This window comes from Calliopsis andreniformis, chromosome 6, assembly GCF_051401765.1.
Source record: "Calliopsis andreniformis isolate RMS-2024a chromosome 6, iyCalAndr_principal, whole genome shotgun sequence".
NCBI classification, from domain to species: domain Eukaryota; kingdom Metazoa; phylum Arthropoda; class Insecta; order Hymenoptera; family Andrenidae; genus Calliopsis; species Calliopsis andreniformis.
Window position 1 is genome coordinate 18,694,761 of NC_135067.1, and position 23,092 is coordinate 18,717,852.

The following is a 23,092-nucleotide window of genomic DNA, read 5'->3' on the forward strand; positions in this document are numbered from 1 at the left end:
GACTTCTTGAAATTTGGAACCTGAAGGCAAAAGAAGGTAATACTCATCAATTCTACGGACAATTAAATACTGATTAGAAGTTAAATTGAGTTCCATTACATTTTTTAAAGACCCTAATAGAGGATGGACCTAAATTACCGAACAAGAAGGGAGTTAAGAGACTAATTTTCACGACTAAGCACTTTCTCATTGTCAAAATGATGATATTTCCTGTACCCGATGTTCAGTGGAGAACCTTCACCCTTTTTATCGAGGGACTTTTTATTCCCTCCTTCCTCGAGGGGGTGACTTTTTGGGCGTTGTAACAATATCACGAAATGACTGGGGTGTTATTAAGAATCGAGGGTCGTTTATCGGCGCGGCAAAAATGAAGTCGTAAAAAGTTCGCGGGATCGAAAAACTTTTATTCGTTTTCCAGCCGCGATCCCCAAACTGTGTCTCCCCGTCGAGTTTTTCTCTTTCTCTTTTCAAACTACAGGCACCTCGTCGGTGAAAGAGGATCCTTCCCTATTTCTCGCGACCGATCTCTCTGATCCCGACTCTCATTTGCCAGAATATCATATCTGATACTGGCAAATTGAGAATCGGTCTCTCCCCTTAACCACGGACGACTCTCGAGCTCGCGACACTTCTTTTTCCAACTCCTGAGTAGAAAAAGCGAAAAGAAATCTGCAATACTTCTTTTACTTAAATATCTCATATTAACAGATACCTAAGCAACGAAAATAAAGATTTTCGCTAAACAATCGAAATCTAATTTTTCCACGTCAACTTAAGTTTCACAAACATCCTTTGTTCACGGATTCCAGCGAGACATGATCTTTCTCTACTTAATACGACACCTTAACGCAGAAGTCCTCGAGTCTAACTTGAACTTCGAGAATCTCAGAGCGAATTTCTCCGCTCTGTTCCTCTTCGTTTGCGAGTTGCACTCTTCGAAAGCACGAGCTTCGACTTTCTCGCGGATCATTTTAGACAGCCGAAGGAAGAGGTTCTATCAACTTCCTCGAAGCTCCTTAATATATCTCGGAAGCTACTTCCACTCTCGAAAGCCACTTCGAATTGAATCGGGTGCATTCTACAGCTGAGGGTGCGGCCGACGAGAGCTGAGGGGGTGAGAAAGGGCAGAGCCGTGAAATGGGAAGAAAGAAAGATATAGGGGCGGTGATTCGCGGGGAAATGACGACGATTTATTCAGGCACAGGCCATGAGATTGAATAAGAGCAGAATAATAGGCTCGTGACCAAATTGTCCGACGGGGCACACCTGACACCTCTTCCACCCTTTCCACTTAGGGAATTGGAGAGGGTTGTGATAACGCAGTATTTCTTTGCGACGCTGTCAAGTGTCACGCGAAGAAGAACGACCCTATCGAAGGTTTTAGATGGTAAATTAAGCACAGGAAAATAAGAGGGAAGTAAATGTAGACGTGAAGGGTAAATAGCTTCGTCAAAGTACTTTGCATACTGTGCAAACTGCATTGCTAAGAAGACAGTTTAATTAATGACAATATATAGAAGTGCACTATTAAATTAAACTGAAAATGTGGAGCAATTATTTTGAACGTAATTCTGATAAAATTTTCCAAGGAAATTAGATTTTACCCTAGAGAAATTCCTAAATTAAAAGCAGAACTTGGTTTCAAACAGATTCGAGAAACACGTCTGTCAATCGAATTGACACTAACGAATGAAAAGTAAAACAATGGAAACACCTCCAAAGGCAAATGTAATTACTGCTTTGTTTTCGATCCCTTTCAGTTGGCTCGGGGGCGTACGATACGCCGCGAGGTAATGTTGGACGAAAAATTAAAAATTCAAGCGCCGCGATGTGGCCACGACACAAACGCTTACGCACGTTTCAGCGAGCACACGTTAAATATTAAATAATTATTTCCACTTCGACCGTGGCGCTTCTGCATTTAACAGAATGGATATTTCCAGGTTGCGTCTGACGCGGCGCGCGTTACGTGCCATTTTCATTTCATTATTTCGCCCTGCTAACGCTTTGTCGACCGTTATTTGCTTTTACAAAAAAGGAAACAGTGTTTTTGACATGCACGTTATGTTTTGAACGATTTACAGGGAACTGTTTCAATTTCCCTCGCCCCCCCTCTTTTAATCAGGAAATCTGTCGAATAAACAAGGAGCCCATTACGTGTGATAAACCGAGAGAGGTTTTAAACTCTGGAATAAAATTTTTATGTTGACGTATACTGCGCGCTGGTGTCAACGTGCCTGTTGCCAAAACAATTTAATACTAAGGAACCACAAACTGTTTTAATTTCATAATTTCTATTGATCTCTCCATGCGCCACTGTTGCTCCAATTAATAATATGATTAATAAATATACTAATAAAACAGTACCCCAGTTAATTAAAGACTAACAATAATCCACTGTTAACATTATATAACCAAGGTTACACAACTAAACTTACATAACATGCAACGTAGTCGCACCTTCGGAAGAAAATGATTAATTCAAGGGTACAGAAAGACCCCATAAAAATAGTCTAAAAAAAACGCTAGAACCTCGCCTTCCTTCCACCGCCACTAAATTCAACCCAAAAAAAATGCAACGTCCTGTACAAAGAAATTGACCCAGCAGCGAAACCACGCTGTTAACCGGATGTTGCCGCTTTTCTGGTCACCGTTCGGCTTTGTCCCGCGTCACTCGTCGATATGACGAGAAAAATGTGTTGCCCGTTGCATCGTCGCTGCCGTTCGCTGACATATTGCCGCGCGGAGGGTGTAAATCACAGCGTAGAGAAGCGCGCTCGCGCGCAAATACGCTCAAATACGCGCAAACGGAAGACGGTGACTGTGTACACAGCGAGGGACGAGGGCAGAGGGATCCACTTGGCTGTACGTTATTACAGCAGATGCGAAACAGCGGTACTGATAGCGGTAACCGAGATCCCCGTGTTTGGAGTAGTTACGCAGCCGGCCCAGATTTGATATGGCGTCGAGCGCGCTTCCGGCTCGGCCAAGAACAACGGGCCAACGCGCGTCACGCGAAACGATGGTGTAACGAGCCGTATATAATCGCTGTCCCGCATCCCTCCAGAGATTTTACGTGGCAGATTCGAATTGGATCGTTCGTGTTTTCGGGCAAAAAGTGGACAAGCTTCTGTGACCAACTTCCGTCGGATAATAATCGAGTTAATTCCGCGCGAATTGGTGGCTTTCTATTATCTCCTTTAAAGTTGGACCGCTCGGAAACGGTTCGTCCTGGAATATTTAACGGACTTCGTGGAATGATTCACAGGAAAATACGGGCGCCATCTGTATGCATTTCCATCACGAAAAATAATTAATTGTTCGACTGTAAATATTCTACAAGCATAGCGCACCTGGATTGTGTAACTCTGGAAAGATGGGTTTTACGCGCGGTAATAATGCAACGTACATGTTAGTTATTCATATGATACAGAGCAGAGTAATTTAATGTTCTTCGTGAAATGAATTTCGACAAAATTTGTCCGGCTGAATCCGAGATCACTCTGCCTCGACTATTTCTTATTGACTGCATAAATTCTGTTTGAACAGGGAATGTAAATCAGTCCAGCTGCCACAATGGACAACTGAATTGTTTTAATTAAACTCTTAGAGACTGGAAAAGTCTCACTAGGATTGAGCATTAGAACTCTAAGAATACGAAGCCGTAGTGTCTTACGTATGGTTATACTACTTAATTCCGAATAAAGTTCTTAGTTCCTCGCATAAAACCTTTGCTCACTAATATACTTCATGTCATAGAAACAATATTTGTCTAGCAACTAGATAATTTAACAGCCTCCTACTGAAGAAACCACATTTCCCCGTAAAATCAATAAAATAATTTCAACGCAAAACTCGTCGAAGCAACTTCTCGCTGCTCTGTAGAACAGCCTAGAACGTTGGAACAACGATTGAAAGTATCGGTTATCCGCAACGATCCTCGTTAACGAATTCCTCGTCTACCCAGAACGAAGCGCGCAGTTTGCTCAATGCGAAACACCACATTCGTGCCCATATATTCCCCATTTCTATTGCATTTGCCCAACGATTTTTCGTTCCCCTCTCGTCCCCTTTTTTCCCGCAAAAAGCGACCCTTTTCGAGCAGGCAGAAGCGAAAAGTTCGACTCGACACTTCGACGCCACCATGGACACGGACAATTATCGCGGCAACGGTAACCCATGAAAGGAATCAATCGTGAAGGGGGTGGGAAGCGAATGGGTAAAAAAAAAGCGCAATGCACGGTGGTCTCGCTCCGCTGGCTCCCTCCTTTTTAATCCGATTCAACGACCGCGTATCGAGATTCGCCTGCGCGCCAATTGTTTCTCGCCAACGCGCACCAAAAGCAACGAATTTCTAGCGAAGCCCCCTGCGTGACGAACGGGAACAGAAACCGTATCTTTGTCGTGACGTCCAATGATTGCACGCGCGGGTCAATGGTTCTCCGATCGAAGATAACAGGAAACGCCTAACAGTATTTCGCGCGCGGAGAATCGGCCACATTTTTGCGGGGAAAAACCAAAGCCCACCCGCCGCAAAAATAATTGCACGGATCACTGGAGAATTTATTCGCCGACCACCTGCTACATTCTGTTTCTTGCTGTGTTTCGATAAATTTTGCTAACGGGAAATGCATCGATGAAATTCGACCTGCAATCGAAACTGACGAATAATCGTAGCAATCAGAATGAGTTTCAATTTAGCTCGAACTAAAACCTTCCGGAGGCTATAATTACACAATATGTAGCCAGTACAGTGTTTAATGATATCTGTTACAATTCATTTAAGTAATATTAACGCAGGATTTTAGTAAATATTTTCAAACAGGAGATCAATATATTCAAATACGAACGAGCCACAAATTACTGTACTCTCCAATGCTTCTTGATGCCTCCGCTTCTATTTATACATGCATTTATTTTGCTACGCCATAGTTTGCACAATAACCGCCTCTATTTAAAATGCGTATCCTACTTTAAATTAGCCCAAACAGAATTTGTATCACAATTTGTATCTGAAGTTTAAATATTTAAGTTTGATTTTATTTTCCGCTTATTCGATTTCGTTCAATTTGTTACCTTAGCGAACGGAGGGGCAGCCGATTTAACTCCCACGCAATCGATAAGCACGCGAGCATTTTATCGAGAATATTCCCCTGACACCTTGATTCATGCGCTCCGTTGTCACGCACGACAACGACGAGTTACATTATTTTTAATTCGAACGAACCAACGGGGGGTTGTCGTTCTCCGTATGATTCGTGGCCGCGCACCGGATCCGCTGGAGAAATTTATGCTGATGGTCGCGTAGGGAGGAAAAAATAGGACATAAATTCGCGCCCCTTCGGAATTTCCGCGCCGCTGGATTACCGAACAAATCTTTTTCGATAAACCCATGTGTAATGTCCCTTCTCCTTCTATTTTCTTGTCATCCCATGTCACGAGATTCATGATGGAAATGGAGGGAGGACGAGGCAGATGCAAAGTATCATTATATCGAAGTGACCCCGACCAAATAACATTCTGCGATACGAACACAAACGCGCGAATCTAACTAATTGTATACAACCAGAACCATCCACAGCCAATGAGTGGTTTCGTTGAACTAATTCGAGGTATTCGCGAACATTCGAAATTTTGATTAAATTGGAGGGTTTCGTTGAATTGGGTTTGAAGTGGGTCTGAGAGTTCCAAGTAGAAGCTGAGGAATGTAACTTGTTATAATAACAGAAACGGTTAACATACTAAAATTGCTGCGTATTTTAGTTTATTAATTTTTGCCTGCCATCCGTTGTATCGTTGTTACTTTAACTATTCTAGAACTATTATACCTGGAGTGTAAGTAACAAAGGTGAGGTTAAACGAGCGAAATCAGAATAACTCTGACTAGCTAAGGACTAATATTGGATCATTACAAATTAAATTACGATTCTATTTAAAAAGGCTAGATTCCCTCAATTGACTATTTTTGATTTTCTTATTTTAGCTGAAAACATAAAATAATAATATACTTCAGATGTCATGGTAGTTAAAAATATACAGGAAATGAACGTTCACTGAATATTTACTGAGAATAAAAATAGAATTGTATCTCCATATCGATTAAACCTGCAATCAATGGTACTAATACAAATATGTTCCAAAATACCAACTTGTCTTAATCAAAATATATAATCCTCACATCGTCGGCAATTTCACTTGCTGGAAATCAATACTCTTCTCCATTCTCCACAATTCCACTTTCCATTAAAAGAAGCTCCCAAACATTCTCGACCGCGCAAACCCTTGAACCAATCCAGAGCTAACAAAGAGCCGTTCATCCAAGTCCAAACACCAGCAACAAGGGCCAGGATATTGTTCGAGGGCAATCGCAAACTCAGTCACCCGTCGACAGGGACAAACGCAGTCGGCGTTCATCACTTGAAATTAGAACGCGCCGCAGGATTATCATTGACGTTCCGCCGATTCGTTTGGAATGGAGGAACGCGCGCGATACGCGACCAAGCAGATAATACGGTCCAATTTACCATTCCGACCTAGCATAAACAGTGGGTCCGTGCTCGAGCAGTGGATACAGCCTATCTCGCTGCCGCCCGACAAGATCCGCAAATCCCTGACTGGGCATCCCGAATCGAACTCGTGTCGAGGATCCCAGCCCATCCCTATCCGCGGGATAATTCTTGCGTCAACAACGACGCGAGAGTACCGTCGAAGCTGTGTTGCTGACGGAACACCGTGAAAAACGCCCCTTGTTACAGAGGTATTAAGGTGAAACGTATTTAATTAGGGGCAAAGGGAAGGTGACAGGAGTGGACGGTCGACTGAGCGAAAAACTGCGAGTCAAAGAGGACAAGCTGGGGTTGCGTCCCTCTATGGAGAAGGGAAAAAGCTAGGTGGTAACTTTCGCCCGTGATATTTTCCCTTCCATTCTGCACTCGACGTGCTAACGGTTTTAATACAACGCGTTACGAGTGTCGTAATTAATGAGATGTCACTTCTTTTTAAACAGCTCCCTTTTGCGCGGCCCCTGTTCCGTATGCAAATAATTATTTGACGTGACTGGCGCTGTGCAGGTGGCCTCTGTGAAATTGCGCGGGAAAAGTGGAGGCAGATGGTGTGAATTGCCCTTTGCTGATCGATGATTCGATAAGGCATTATTAATTTGGAAGCGTTGGGATGGGCAGGAGGAATAGAATTTTGCGGAGATAGTATGGAGATACTCTGGACTGAATAACTTTAGTTGGAGGTAATAAGGAATATATTTCTATGGTAATAGTGGTATGTAAATACTACCCCTTGGTCGATTCTTTAAACCCAGGAACTCGGTATAAACTCGTTAAACTATTTGAATAAGCCTCCTTAAAACTCGCTAAGGGCTCCCCATGTCCGTCCTCTCTAAAAATTCATTAAGGACTCTCCGGAAGGCCGCTGAAGTTTTCGAGTGTCGAGGGCGCACAAAGAAAGTAGAGATGCCTTGCAGAAACTACGTAACTTATAAATCAATTACCAGAGAAAATACCGACTACAATATAAAAATCTCATAAAACCCTGTTACCCAAGAAATACTAACAATCTTCAAAATCCGCTGCAATTCGGAACATAAAAAACCCAATGCCTTATTTTCTCAAGATCTCTCGAAACAAGACTCGCAAAATTCGAATCGAAAGCTAAATCAAAGCCTGCAATGGCGTCCTACGTCTCCATGTCGCGACGCCTCTACAACCCTAGCGAGGCTCAGCCAACTATATGAGGAATTTACGGGCGAGACAGCAGGAAAAGCAACAGAATTGCCAGATGAAACGACACAGCATCGATCCAGAGCGACCGATAAGAAAGGATTGAACTCTTCGCGGCGGCTGAGGAACACTCGGTGCTGCGACGGAAGTCGAGCCAGCGGCCCGCTCGAAACTTCACTCCCACCGCCAGTTAACTAAGAATATAATTGAGATCACTTAGGGAGCTCTCTATCTCCGCGGACGACCCAGTTTCCTGGCGCGGTCTCTTTGTTTCACGGCGAATCGGTGGCGGGCCGCTACGGAAGAGGAATCCGAGCAATAGCAGCCGGAAATAAGTAGAGGGGCCGAGAAATTCGGTGCAGCTCGAAGGAACGGGCCAATCAAAGAGATAACTAGATCCCCATTAAACCGCTTGTAACTTAATTAATTGAGGGGCACGGGCTAATGTACCACGGTTAACGCCGTAGATAGTGTTCTCAGAACGCGATATCACGTGTAACGTGATTTGCTCGTTAACCGAACTTCGGCAAGTGGAATACGCTCTCGACGATGGCTGGCCCGCTTCCGGGTCACACGGTATGTCGAATTTTCCGCGTACTTCCTCTACTTGCTGCCCGAAACGACGCTGCTGCGAGGTAAGCTGAGGTTCGCTAAACTTGGCCTTGTTTCGAAGGAGACAACAGTATTTCTGGTGTTCCTTGGTTAGTCTTGTAAGAAGGAGCAGCTAGAAGATGTCAGTTTAATGGAAGCCTTCTTTGATAATAGAAGAAACTAGAGGGGATGGTATTGATTTTCCTTTTCTGCAGGTCGAATTAGCGCGCTGATTTAATTGGGAATTGAGATCGTGAGATAAATAGTAGAAATTTCTACTAATTTTTGGTGGCACAAATCCATAATGGCACTAATGCGAATTTAATCAGGGAAGTTTCGGGAAAATTTGTATAGGTCTCGTTAAATTATAATTTCGATTGAATAATATAATAGAATGGTAAAATAGAGGAATATAGTGAATTGATAACTAAATACAGAGTATTTTAGCGCGATACAATATTGACGAGGGAACAGAGGGTCCACGTCAACGCCCAATGAATTACGCGCTCGCGCGCACTGGGAAGTTTATTTTTACAAGACGGTTGTCAGTGATGATGTAGTGCTCGTAACCGCGCCCCAGTTGTATCTCGATATATCGAGTTTTATTTTTATGGATCGTTTCGCCCGTGGAGTGATTTAATAACGACACCTATTACTCTTACCCCACCCTCTGGAGGGTGGCGTACCGTTGGGACGGGATGGATCGATGATTTCGATATAAAACGCAGAGATAAACTAGAGGTTTGACTCGTGCACAGCAAAAGATACTGAATCTTTGCCCTTCCCTTCCTCTCCCCGCTCGACAGAATTTCGATCCTTCAGAATCGAGCCACGAATATTGGCGATGCTTGAAAAACTGTCAGGAATTTCAACAAGGAAGCCAATATAGGTCGCTCCAAACATCGATATCCTCCACTGAAAACTATACCCCCTGATTGATCACGCTCGACGAGTCGATGCAACATCGGGCAGCGCTACAAGTAAAAAAGCCTCGCTGTGGAACGGAATCAAACAGGTTGCAGAGAGCGCCGTTATGATAATCATAGTCGATCCCTCGGTCACGGTGTTATTTTCGCCGTTTCATGGGTCGAATCGCGTTGCACGGAATCCCCAACACACGCAACCGATCGCTGCGCTTGGTAAGACCCTTCAAGAGCGGGTGTTCGATAACACGGCTGGTTATGCAGGATGATGCAGCCTGGCTGGCCTGATACCGAGAAGAGGAAAGGTATTGAGTTACGATGCGCGGAGAAATAACGCAATAAAGGGGAAACGCGGCTCTCTGCGGGCAATTGAAACGAAACGGTTTCCTCTTGCTCGAGATCGAATCGGTAGGCTCTAGTCGAGATCAAAGCAGCGCGAAATGAGCGAGGCAAACTGGCTCGCGAAAATGGTACACGATCGGTTTTTACCCGACGTGTATTATAAAAGTTTACAGGGGCTCGCGGGCATCAGCGTCAGAGCCAACGGAATTGACTCGGAGAAGCGTTCCCAGCTTAATTCGTCTGGCCACGAACGGAAACGGGCTTGTCTCCTCGAAGACGAATGCCCTCTGTTTCCTTCGGCGACAGACCCTCTCAGGGCGGCGGCTGTTGATCGAAAAGTTAGAGACGACGATTTATTTCGACGGACTTGGGGGAAACATTGCGAATCAAAATTTCTGATACGTTGACCCCACGCTCCTTCGAGGATGAAACTTCTGGCCTCGAGATCCGCCTGATGGAATCATGCATGCCGAATAGGATACGGAGAAGTTTGTACTCCTTCGCCCTTTTTGGAGAAGTGGTTTGTCTCTGCGTGAACAAGAGCTACCTTTGTCGGAGTTTCGAGGAATAGTATTAGCTAAACAATTTGTGTAATAGATAAGTTCCTAGCGATTGAATTTATATTTAGTTTATTTGTGTGTTTTTAATTAGAAGTAGAGAAAATCAGAAGTTGTAAATTAATTGAACTAGTTTCAAATTCAGAATTATTAGAATTTTTTAGTAATTAAGTGGAAGTGCACTATGAAGCTTTGAAACATTGAAGATAATGTAAAGTGATATCCTGCCAGATTTATAAGAGTAATGGGCTTGATATTATCCATCCTTTTTATATTTGAAATACGAGTTATTAATTGCTCAAGATGGATTAAAAATGAAACGTGTCTGGATTTAAAACATATTCTACCGACGTGCATTAACCAGATCAAATGGAGTATCGTCAGTAGAAGTCAGACATATCTCATGAATATTCTGTTTGATTAACTCGGAAATGAATCCTCAAATCAAATTTCATTCTTCACTTTTCTCACATTACAATGTGTAGAATCGTTTCTTAAAACTGACTTGTCGAAAATTCCAGAACTCTAAATGAATCACTAAAACTCATTAGAACTGCAAACAACTGTAGCCAAAGGCTTTCACTGAAAAATCCATGAAAAATCAGAAGTGTATTAATCACCGCTCTCTATCGGGGTGATTAAATGTCATTTCCCTACGCCATTAACATATCATAAGAATGCAAATTACTATCGAAGGTACGTCATCATGTACACAGAACTCGTAGAGGATCCAATATCCCTGCACCGTGGCCACGGGAATGCAATAATGAGGGCGGTGTCACGCGAGCGAGAAAAAACAGTTGCGTTGAATTTAGCAAAGCACAGGGCCAGTCGGTGATATCGATTCCGTGGCAGGCGAGAAAAGCCAGCGAATGACCGTGTGCCGGGCGTGACCGAAATTGAAATGATCTGCTTGTACGAACGATAAGCAAATCGGGACGGGCGAGTGACGTTAATTGGAAACGAGTTATCAACTTTATTTTTCTACCGGGTCCCACGAGGGCGAGTGTCGCTTGCGCACGCGTCGAAAATCGTTCCGAACCCGTAATTCTCCCCGCGAACTAGGCTGCTCCTGTTGCGTCGATCCGACACTTCCGGCCACGGGAGTGCCCAGAGGCGGAGGAAATTAAAAAAAACACTCGGCTCATATAATCCCGTGGCCGTGACGCATCCCCTTTGTTTCGTTGGAACAAGTTCCCTACGTAACAGATAGTTGAATGCATTGTTATTAAATCTGCTGTGAAAACGGTCGGTCGCCCGCGAGCCGTTTAAACAATTTGCGCGGAAGCCGCGCACTCGTGAAAATATCGTTGGATATTTTTCTTGGAAACAATGATGGAAATAGCGGGGCAAATTTGCACGATTCAGGGATCCGTGAACGTCGGAAACAATTTAACAAATAACGTATGATCGATGCTACCGTACACTGTATCGGCGTTTTTGCATTTTTCCTGTTTGTCGTTTATCGAAGGGAGAGTTTACAGAATTGAACAATTGAAAAGATACATACTATTCTGCGAATTTGGTTATACGGTAATTCGGAATAACAGATCGATAGAGTAGAAACTGAAGAAACAGAATTATTGATAACATGTGTCCAATATTTTGGGGAGAAAGTATGTCTGACTTAAGACGTATTCTACTACTGGCATACAGATCAGACGCAGAGAAGTCAGTAGAACGAGTCTAGTCAGACATATTTTACGCGCTTCGATCTGTCTTTAATGATTAATAATTCGAAAAGGGAGTCCCAAATGCAAAAATTCCTTTCGCAATTTGATGAAGTATTTCGTGGATTTTTTGCGAACCTGTATGAGGATTTTAATCTAGATATAAAACGAGATGGGATGCTTTTGAATATCTAGAAATAACTGGATATTGTTTCTAAAATAAACAGAGTTGCAATATCCATTAATACAGTGTACTCGAAACAATACGTGCAATATTGCGCTACGCACCGCAGGGAACGAGTTGGGATAATTGTGAAAACTAAACGTAATTTTCTGGCAAAACGAAAGGTAACATTGCGAATCGAAAACGCAACATAGCGAAGCAATGGAATTTTTTTCCAACGCCTTGGAAATTCTCATTCAGATTCAGTCCTCGAATAAATTTCCTGAGGCAGATTTTTAAAATTTTTCGAAATACCGTGAGCAGCAAGCGCTGAAGCATCGTTGGAAATAAACGAAGCGGAGGGCAGTACTCGAAAATTTTGTCATTTTAATTCTCACGGTGAACTAGCAACCAGTTTGGGAAAGAATGGAAAGGAAAACACGGGGCTCGTTACGCAATTTCGCGAAACGAAAGAGAATTCTGATTTCAGGGGAGGAAAGTTGTCTCGCTCGAGGGTTTCCATCGAAACTTAACGTTTACCGTCCGCTCTGAATTCAGTCGTGTGTGCTCCACAAAACGGAAGAAAATCGAGAAAAAGCTGGACTTATTATTCGTAGACACTACATGGATAGCTGATGAAAAGCAACAAAATCTACTGTACTTTGAAATTTAATATACATTTACGTAAGAGCGTTACATGTAATGAATTTCAGCGATGTAATTTTCATAGCTAGGAGACAGAAAGCTCATCCAAATAAACATTCCTACCCAACAAGAATGTTTTCAGAACTTCTCCCGAGTTTTATCCTGGCCTATCGCTCTCATTTTTATTTCAAAACACTTTGGAAGCCCCGCATAGTTTCCTATTTGGGGCAGTTCCAACTCTTAATTCAGTCCACTAGTAATTCTGAATTCAGTCCAGCTCCAATTCTCACCTTCCTCCCCATTTTAGCTTTTTCTAGAAACTCTATATATTTTTTCACTTGCTCTACTTCTACGAGCTCTGACTTCCATCAGAAGAAACTTTGATAACGTGTGGTTACAACGTCCCTATCCAACTTCATTGAATCCCTAAAACAGTATTCTTCCACGGTTAAATTCCTGCAATTTCAAAGATCCAATCAAACCCCTAATCAAATCCAGTAATTGCACACATACATGAACATTGGACTAAGCCAAGTGGTAAATCAACCGAATGCAAACTGTAGCAATTATCCAAACCAAAGCTGCGCGAGAACTTTCCGTAACAGATCGACCGCCAATTAATAATCCCCATTAATTAGAATGTAACGTGGCCTTGTGTAATTTACAAGACAATAAAATTTGTGAGCAGAACCACAGATTTGTGTACCAGTATTGTTCCGCGTCATACGTCGAGAATCCTGACAGAACTTAGACGGCTTGGTGTTTCTAGTAGAACCCTTTTGTTCACCGACTCGATGCTAGTGGAGGACTTAATTAATCGTATGCATCCATTGTAAACTCGTGTGCATTTGAGTTGTCAATGGTCCGTCAAGGATACCCATACATGTATTACATAAGGTCTAAATGCAGCTAGTCTATTGTCCATTTTCCAGACCGTTGTTACGGATGCCAATTGACTACGGAACTATGTTCGTGTTGCATTATTTCCGGAATGATATACTCGAGAGTCACGAGTTCCCAATAATCGATTTGTCAGTGGCTCTTACAGGTGCTAATGTACTTTTGCTCTATGATAAATTACGAACGTTTATTGCTCGCTGTAACAAAACAGATTTTACTACAAGGGATTGAAGAAAAAAAGATTGATTGTAAATAGATAGAACAATAGGTTAAAATAAAAATCAAAATTTACTTTTTCAATTATTAAGTAAGTAACAAGAGGTACGAAAAGATTTCTTCAATTTTCTCCTGTATAATCAGCCCTCATGTTTCTTCCCATTTATGCATGTAATCCAACAATCAGCATACATCTATTTCTATCATAAAACACCAAAAGAGCACAGAGAACGAGTTTGAGAATGAAACCACCCCCTCCTCATCAACGTTCACGTTTAAAAGCAACGTACTAATGACGACGCGATTGCTTTCAGAATCCATGAAAACGGACCATGGAACGCAACAAAGGAAATCGTAACTCCAAACAACAATACCTACTACACCATCGAGAACCTGCGTCCGTTCACCGTCTACAGCTTCAGGGTATCAGCCGTGAACGCGATGGGACGCAGCAAGCCCAGCCCAGCGTCCTACTACATCGTGACTCTTCGTGAACGTATGTTTTTCCGATTGTAATTACCATTACCCCCTACTATCAAGCGCTCGTGTCGCGTTTCGATCGGTTACGAGTTACTCCAGTCGCTGTAACATCCCTAGAACAATTCTAGTGGAACTTTCTACAGCCATACTTATCCTAGGAACCTTCAGGAGGATTTCCCTTAAATGGTCACCCTTGGAAATGGTCTTTGAACTTCTAGTAGCGGTTCCAAGAAAATCACCTCATAGATTTCTACCTTTATCTTCGAATTAGGTACCCTTAGTGGCTAATCTATGGTCGTTCAGAATAGTCACTAACAGCTAGACTATAGAAGGGTTACCCTCTTCAGGTTCATAATTAAATGAAGATAGATTAGAAAGTGTGAGGCTGGAAAACTTTAGAAGTATCTTATGGGTGGTAGCGATTACCCTTCTGTCTCTCTTACTAGAGCACCTCGCGCCTCCTATTATTAGAACTCAAGGGACCGCAATGAAAATAAACTGGACACTCGCGAGTAGAATCCTTAATTCGTAAGTATCAACCCCCGAAGACCTCGAGGCGTCAGTGAATGAAACCACTGTGGGGGATGATAACCCACCTGAAATCGAGTCAGGGTCTAGCAACGAGTCCCCAGTGGGCGATATTCGCAGGCCCCACGAAAACAGACGTTCCGATTCTGGGAATAAAGGTCGGAGCACGAAGTCGGAGGGTGGTGGAAGGGAGAGGGTAAGAAGAATGGCCAACACAGCCGATTTTCCACGGCGAGGGAGCATTGCAAGAGGGTGCAGCTAGCTAAAGAGGTGCTAATTGTTGCGCAGGAAGGAGCAGTGTACAGCCACGCTTAACTCGAGCGGTCCGGCTAGTTTTCACTCTCCGTTTGTCTTTCTCGCTCGGCCAGCCTGGAAAATGGGTTGAGCAGGCCGCGTCGAGCCCTATAAATTCTGTCAACGCCGCCGGGATTGGCCGACGCCCGCTGTATACCCACGACGCTTGGCAAACTTTGCGCCACGACGATGACAAAGACGCCGATGGTTGCGAGAGAACTTGCACGACCTAGATTCTCCTGCGTCTCTAACAAGTAGTGCGTTTCTCGTAGATGGCTCGTGAGAGGAATTACTTTCTCAGGGTTTAGATGAGCGAATGATTGAGGAGAAGCTAAAGAGGATGGTATTTATTAATCTACATAGTTCTGTAGTTAAAAAATTGTCAGGGGAAGATGACTAATAGGGATGATTCTACACCTCGGAGACTGAACTCCTCCATCATCTTCAGACTCAACTTAGTCTTCTACCCCTTCTGTCTCCTTAGCTCCTATACCTCCACCTGACTCTTTTCCTTTTCTTTACTTCCTTTCTTCTACCACAGTTATACCCCTCCACCTGTTCATTTCACCCACTCTCGGTCTTGTTACAATTATCACTCTTCTGTCCCTCTTCTCCTTATTTCTTCCCCTGTTCCCCTCTTTGCTTCCACTTTCTTCCCTCTGCCTTTTTAAATAGAGAAATCCCCAGGCAATATTTATTGCAAATAATACTATACAGTTTTTGTACGTATATATTATGTCTCGGTATCCTTTCCAGTTATATGCCTTTTCCGCTTAAATATCAAAATACGTATAATCACGTACACATTTATCATCTAAAAATGTACCAAAACATTACTCAGTACATCCTGTTAAATATCATTTAAGCTCCATCAATTATCGAAGATTGATTATTAAATAACATAACATATTTCTGCACTAACAATTTCCTAAACATAATGAATTAGTTCAACCATGCCCTATTGTGAGGAAAATTCAATGCATGAAAATCGGCGAATTTAACAGTATCGCTAGACCAAATATCGAGTTACATCGTTACCATCGGAATCAGTGATTGATATCGTATTACTTGAATAATTTATCCCCCAGCGGGTGTGGGTAATCCCAATAATAACAAAAAAAGTGATAAATATATTACAACGCAATAGACGCCGCGATATCTGAATTTGCTCAAACATGGCTTCTCGTCATTAATAATATTTCTGCAAAAATATGAAACAGAGAAAATCCAAACTAAATGGTAGTATTAATATTTATACATATATGTATATAGCGCTAATGACTCGCTCCCATTTGCCTCGTATTATTTCATTTTACTGCCTAAAATTTGTGGCTATCATTTCCATATTTAACTATTAATAACCAAATTCTTCGAAATAGTAGACCAGAGGTGTACTTACTCAACTTGCCCTTTTTAGATACTAGTAAAATATTACACATTATATAGTAAATAACTTCTAACAAATAATTTGCCAAATTTTGTTCTCCGCTCCACAACTATTCTTCCGAATTCATAAAACTGAAGCTTACTATAGATTATCCGATAACAATGCAGCAGGTGTCTCAAAATTAATTGACCGCGAAATAGGCGTTCGATTCAAAGCGAGAAAAAAATGAGGACACATTTGACTCGCCGCCAAATACGGGCGCGAATGAACGCGATTTGAGATCTCGTCCCATGTTTTCAGGGGATCGGCTGAATCTATGCAGGCCCGATTATAGGAGCATCGTTGTCGCAGAGCGTCGAATCGGTGGCTATTAAATACATAAACTCGTGCGCCAGCGGCGGGTTCATTATGGTAGCACGCGAGATAGGAATAATTATCTAGTTATCAAGGCTGGCCCGCATCGGGGGAACGATTGGCCTCGCTCGAACTCGTGTCAATAACTAATTTAAATACCAGCTAGCGTCAGTGGCACCGCTGGCCACCGGAGAGATGAAGAGAAAAAAAAGGAAGCGAACGAGTAACGTTACGAGTTGTTAAATCGAACGCGATTATATTCGTTTCACGATATTGCACCGACTCGTTTTTCTCCGCTCTTGCAGTTTTCCCCCTTCGTCGCTTTTTCCGATAAACGGGATCAGAAGCGATGTTTAAATGCCGTTTTCACAGAGAACTGTCAACAATAACGTCACACGATCGAGCAAAACATTGACACGCTGGTAGCTTCGCTGCTAAAAAATATGAAAAAATATCAAAATTGCTGTAGGATAGGCGGGAACAGGGGTATCTTATTTTTTGAAATAATAACTGCAGTTCGCGGACTATATGTGTAGCAAAAGATACAATTTGAATATTGCATTAAAACGCAGGCGGAAATTATTGACTTTGATGACAGAATGAATAATTTATGCTTCCACTCCGCTCAAAATATTGAATTCTTCCAATGTATATTGTTGAATTTGGAAAAGTATATCATCCATACCGATAACTGTAATTGTAACTCGATCGTTCTATCTGTGAAGTTGAATCGTCGTGACAGCTGTGACATCTCTATCTCAGAATGGATGAAGTCTTTCAGAAACGCATTACACTCATTCTTGAAATGGGATGACAACCCTTTGGTCGATAGCGAGCAATGTGTCAGTCATAAGAGAGCAGCTTCCTGGTGACACGGTCGAATGAATTTTTCGAAAATGAAACGAATCATGGACATAGATAAGAGTTCGTATTCTATGATGTAATAATATTCATTCATTAATTTATATTATACAACCACGTCATACGAAAAAAATTTACAGAATCATATCTAGATGTAATATCAATTAAAATTATACAGGTTATTGACAGACTCTTCTTTCCGAATCTAATATGAAATATCATCCACTGATGACATAACATTCAATCAGTCATTGAACTAATTTACTCAAGTAAGCCAAACATGTAGAATACAGAAGAGCAATCGGTGACCACTAAGCACTAATTTCGAAAATTCAAATCGATGCAACCTTCGGGCGAAGGCTGAGGAAGATCCGAAACTTTCACTGGCGTGAACGTGACTCCTATTAGTCAGACAACAATAAAGCAAATACGGTGAATATAAGCGGATACGATGTTTCGACGTACAGGGGAGGAAAAAGCCCCACTCGACGACGATAATTCTCCCGTAATAACGAGATAATGGCAGCTATCAGGGTAATAAACAGGCAATTAATAGGCGCGTGTGTGTTTAATACTGTCAATACCAACCGTACGCTCGTCGATGAACGCTAAAAGGTAAATAGAGAGACGGAGAGGGTGGGGAGATAGGGAGAGATTGAACAGAAACGCGAAACGAGCTAGGAGAAACAGCGACATTAATATCAGCCTTGCGCAGTCTCATTATTTAGGTCAATCTTTTTTAGATAGCACTAAGTAAACGCATTTATAGTTGCGTCTTCCCTTCTTTTTAATAACATTTCTACGAGTTCACAAGAAGGTTCTTTGATCTTCGACCGCTGGGGTGCTTTAATCTCTCCCCGCAAATAGATACGCCTTCAGAGAATAATTAATTCTGCTGGCAGTAAACGTTTCTCCCCTTTGCAGTCGTTAATGAGATACTATGAAACTTTTTTTCCTATCCCTCCTTGCTTAACTTGCACAACAACGCTGCAAGTATACACTTTTAATCCGCTCTCGTTGGCCAACAAACAACGTCAATTCACGTACTTTATCCACCTGTCGAAACTTCTATTGGCTATTACAGTGGAAATAATAGTAGCGATTAAATTTTGAGGCTGCTTTGACGACTCTAAATTGACTGTCAATTTCCTGAATACAGTTGATTATAAAATGGATATATACCCCACAATTGGGTGAATAAAATTTGTCCTGTGATTTTTCACAGGCCATGAAAACTGAAAAAATAATAAAGCAAAGACAATTTTTTTTATTCATTGACTCGAGGCCAAAGTCCCCTACTATAAACGCAACCTAAGAGTTACGTAAAAAAAGCGATGTAACGCTTCACGTGATGCTTTCACCGTGTTCATCGCGAAACCCGCGAGTCATTCAGATATTTCAATCGACCTCGACAATGGACTGAAATGAAACGAATGAAACCCTATGCACAGATGGACGATCGACTGATAACGCGTCAACAATCGAGCGCAAATACATTCCGCGCCAGTGTCGGCGCAATTTATCGCGGCCATACGTCGATTTGCGACCCTAATTCGAGGATAACGGCTCGTGAACAGTGGCCAAAATCGCGCGGTTAAGTTACTGACGCTGCACAGGAATTCTCGGTGGCTTAAATGAAAACGCGGCCTGCTTCGTCCTCCACCCTCTCTCGAGCCTCCTTTTTCTCTGTCTCTGCCAGATCAATAGGACACCAACGAAACTTCTACCACATTCACTCGGGCCAATACGGACACGGATTCTCGTTCCCGTTTCCGGAGGTCGTTCGCCTATCCTCCCATAAATGTACCCCGTAACAGAGCCGCCAATTAGCCATCGGGACAGACGTGTCGGGGTGCACACACGTGGGGGTGGTAAGTCAGTTCGTTTTCTCTGGCTCTGCGCGAAAATTGGAGGCTTCGTGAACAAGCGGGGCGTTATTTTTGGTAATATCGTGACCTGCTGGACCAGTAATCACGATAAGTTATAAAGTTGAACGCCAAGGTGGTAGGCGTCTCGTGGCTTCAGTTTTTATTTCCCTTAGGGTCTGGTAGGGGATCCTGGAAATTTCTTCCCTTTGCCTTCGACTTCTTTTTACGCCGTGGAAGATGTAATTTGTAAAATAGCGCCGTTTTTATCGCGGGGATACACCCTGTATATTTAGTTTATAGTCCTTCCTGCGAGCACGTGATACTTTTTATTGTTTCGAATGTATTGAATTAGGTTTCTTTTGGTGGAAGCAGCGGGATGTCATGTAACTAGTGCATGGTTGTTCACTTTTGGTTGGTTAATGTCACTTTCGCAAGAAATGGTGGCAAGTTGTGGTCGTTTTTTGCATACAAGTAGTATAAATCAATGCTAATGCTCGTGTTGAATGTAGATTCTGATTCTACTATTGCATAGAGATAGTTGGTTTTAGGGAGTGAAATTCAGGAACTGAGACGACTGGAACGAGTTTGAAAAATGCACTACATAGACAACTTTCAACAGAAATTCAAAGAAACTTTTTTCGTTTTCCTCGAATCCTCAAATAAAAATCTAGCACATAATAGTTTTCAGCAAAGAATCACGTGTTAAAATTGACTTCCCCGCTTAAAGTATCATCGCAATAAAGGCAATTCCGCGAGAAATCAGGGCTCGCGTAATTTTATCGCGCGACGATAAAGCCAGAAGCGGTGACCATCATAAACGCGGCCCAGTAAGGATCATAATAACTTCACGCAGATTTAGAGTCGGTAAAAAAGCAGATCTCGCATTTATTACGACGCTAAATTACTCGGGCGAAGTAGCCAGCCGGAAACGCGTGAAAGACTTATCGCGGCTCGCGTATTCCCGTAATGCTTGACCCGCCACAATGTCTCCAGCCACGCGTTAATAATTCCAGTTGTTTCGTTAATTGGCTGTCGTCACGAGGAAATAATGGGGTCTGGCAGAGGATGAAAACCAGACGAGAGCAGAGTGATAAATGATGTCGACGTTTTTCTATAAACCTTGGACCACAGTAGAAGGTGCTTTCGAAATGATCCTGTCTGACATCGGTACTACTTATTCCCCTTAGAATACGAATTTATGCTTATTTACGTAATAGAATTCAATCTTCTCTTCTTCTGCTAGAATATTACGATATTTTAGTTCTAAACTAGAATCTTCTCATGAAAAATGTAATTTAAATTAATAGCAAGATGGAAAATATAGCAACTATGCTATTTATTAATATGGACTACAGACGACAATATTTCATTTAATGAAATACCAGAATGTTTTCACATGATGTAATTGTAAGAGTTATGATTCTGCTATACGATTGTCGACCGCTTAATGAAGATACCCGAAAAAACAACGAGGCGAGCGGGAACTAACATTCGCGCAATTAATATCCGTCACGAGACGCTGAAACAAAACACTGTCCAGAGGCTTATGAATAATTGCGCAACAGGAGAGCACCAGAATGAAAACCGACACTGGCAGAACTAACCAAAAAAATTACCCGGACCTTCCGTACCAGTCCATGTGTAAATAAGAAGAAAGCAGAAGAAAGTTTACTCAGTCAAATTAAGTGACTGAAAATAATTCTGAACTTTGTGTGTTTCATTATGACTCCGTTTGCCGCTACAGCTGCAATTACACCTCCAATTAATGCTCCCGCGAACCAGCGGTTTGATACTGCTACCACTTCACTTTTGTTCATTATTCTGCAGGAATTTTCAATAGCTCCCGCCAGACGGTTTCACGTCATTTTAAATTAAATTCCAAAACTATAAATTTACCTTAGTAATGCCTTTTTTTATCCAACTGAGGAGTTCTAAATTAAACCATGCAATATCGAAAATATTGAACGCTACTTCCCAAAAAGTGGATACTCTGAAATTTGAAATTTCAATAAGCCATCATGGTAGAATGTTAATCAGGTATTTTCCTCGCCAGTGGAGGAGTTCTTTCTCAAGTCGTTACACGGAATAATTTAGCCATAACCATTCTCAAAAATTGCCCCATTCTTTAGACCGTCACTTCGACGCTACCTCTTAATCTCGTCAACAGCACCCTATGATTTCCTCGGCCAGAAGCAACGGAGCTCGGCCGAAACTCGGTCGAAAGGATAACTCTGGACGCGATTCGTTCGAGCAATTTGTCTCCGCCTCTCCGTCAACTCGCTAATCGTCGTTGCGCGCAATTATTCGCGCGAATAGCCTCGTTCGAAGTTTGAGTCGCGATGCTCCGCGCATTAATTACTCGGGGACTTTCATTCGCGACACGCCCCTCCTCCACGTCTCCTCTCCGCTGCATTAATGCTTTATTTTCGCGGCGGTCATCGTCGCTCTGCGAGGAGAACGCTTTGTGCGGCTATTAACGAGCCGACGGAAGTTCGTGTCAACTCCCTCCTCGAGGGCGACGCGTGACGCGCATTAAACGTCTTGAAATTATTTCTATAACAATCCCTCGTTCCCGTGCCTTTCCTTGGCTACGAGTTAGCCGAGTTTCTGCGAGAACATTGCCGCGCGATAACGCGAACTTTCGCGAAAGCTAATTATTTTGTAAGGAAGCCTTCTGAAGGGAATGTTGGAGTCTTCGTCCTCGAGTAAAGCTGATCTTCCCGAATAATATTAGTTCTAGGGAATGAACTTTCGATAGGAACAGATCACATGTATGATTTCGTTCGCTAATTAAAGAGATATAGAGATATTTGGTGTACCATGTAACAAGGACAGCCAAATAGGGTTAGTAAGCCAAATATGGCTCTTTTAGATGTATACTGCGGCTCTCATCGTGTCAGCTCTAATTTCCAAGTTTTGAAAGTAATCAATATTAATATTTGCTATATACCTGTATAATAGCGCGTATTTTTAATTCTATCTACTACAAAATACTATTTCAATAAAGGACACGACCCTGTGGTATTTCTGATAGTCGAGATGTGTCTCCTATTATAATGAAGTTACCACTAGTGATACAGTAGCTCCAAAAAACAAAGTTTATTTTAAATGGCTATTTATTTAGAACAAGTAAAACGAGATCGATCGTATCGGATTCCTACGCAAATGATCGTCATCATTAACCATTACCGTGGCGCTTCCATCGGTACCGTCGATCGCCTGATAAAATTCAATTAGCCAGAGAAAAAATTGAATTATACACGTACACGTTTTAAAACGCGTCGAGAGCTATCAATTGTCGAAAATATTGCACGAAACAATCCATCGAAACGCTTTTCCCGACTGGGAATAATGGAAGCGCATTTAAGCATGCTTATTCGTTCGACAAAAAAACAAATGCGATCTGGACGATATATTTATTGCGCTCGGATCGTCAAACAATCGTTGGAAATATTTTTTACGTTCCTGAATAAAAAACAAGTTCGATGGCACTCGTGTTAATCCACTCGCTTCGACGCTTCTCAGCGTTTGCATCCATTCATCGCGCGTTACTCATTGCAACTTCGAGAGAGAGAGGCCC

At 42.3% G+C, this 23,092-nt stretch overlaps 1 protein-coding gene across 3 annotated transcripts in view; it reads left to right on the top strand.

Moving 5' to 3' along the window:
- Positions 1-23,092, top strand: part of LOC143180493 (putative receptor-type tyrosine-protein phosphatase mosPTP-1) — a 336,896-nt gene that overhangs the window by 290,103 nt on the left and 23,701 nt on the right. For all 3 annotated transcript variants that reach the window (XM_076380249.1, XM_076380251.1, XM_076380250.1), the window contains exon 4: positions 14,055-14,236. In XM_076380249.1, the coding sequence (XP_076236364.1) occupies positions 14,055-14,236 (182 nt within the window). The remainder of the gene's footprint in view (positions 1-14,054; positions 14,237-23,092) is intronic.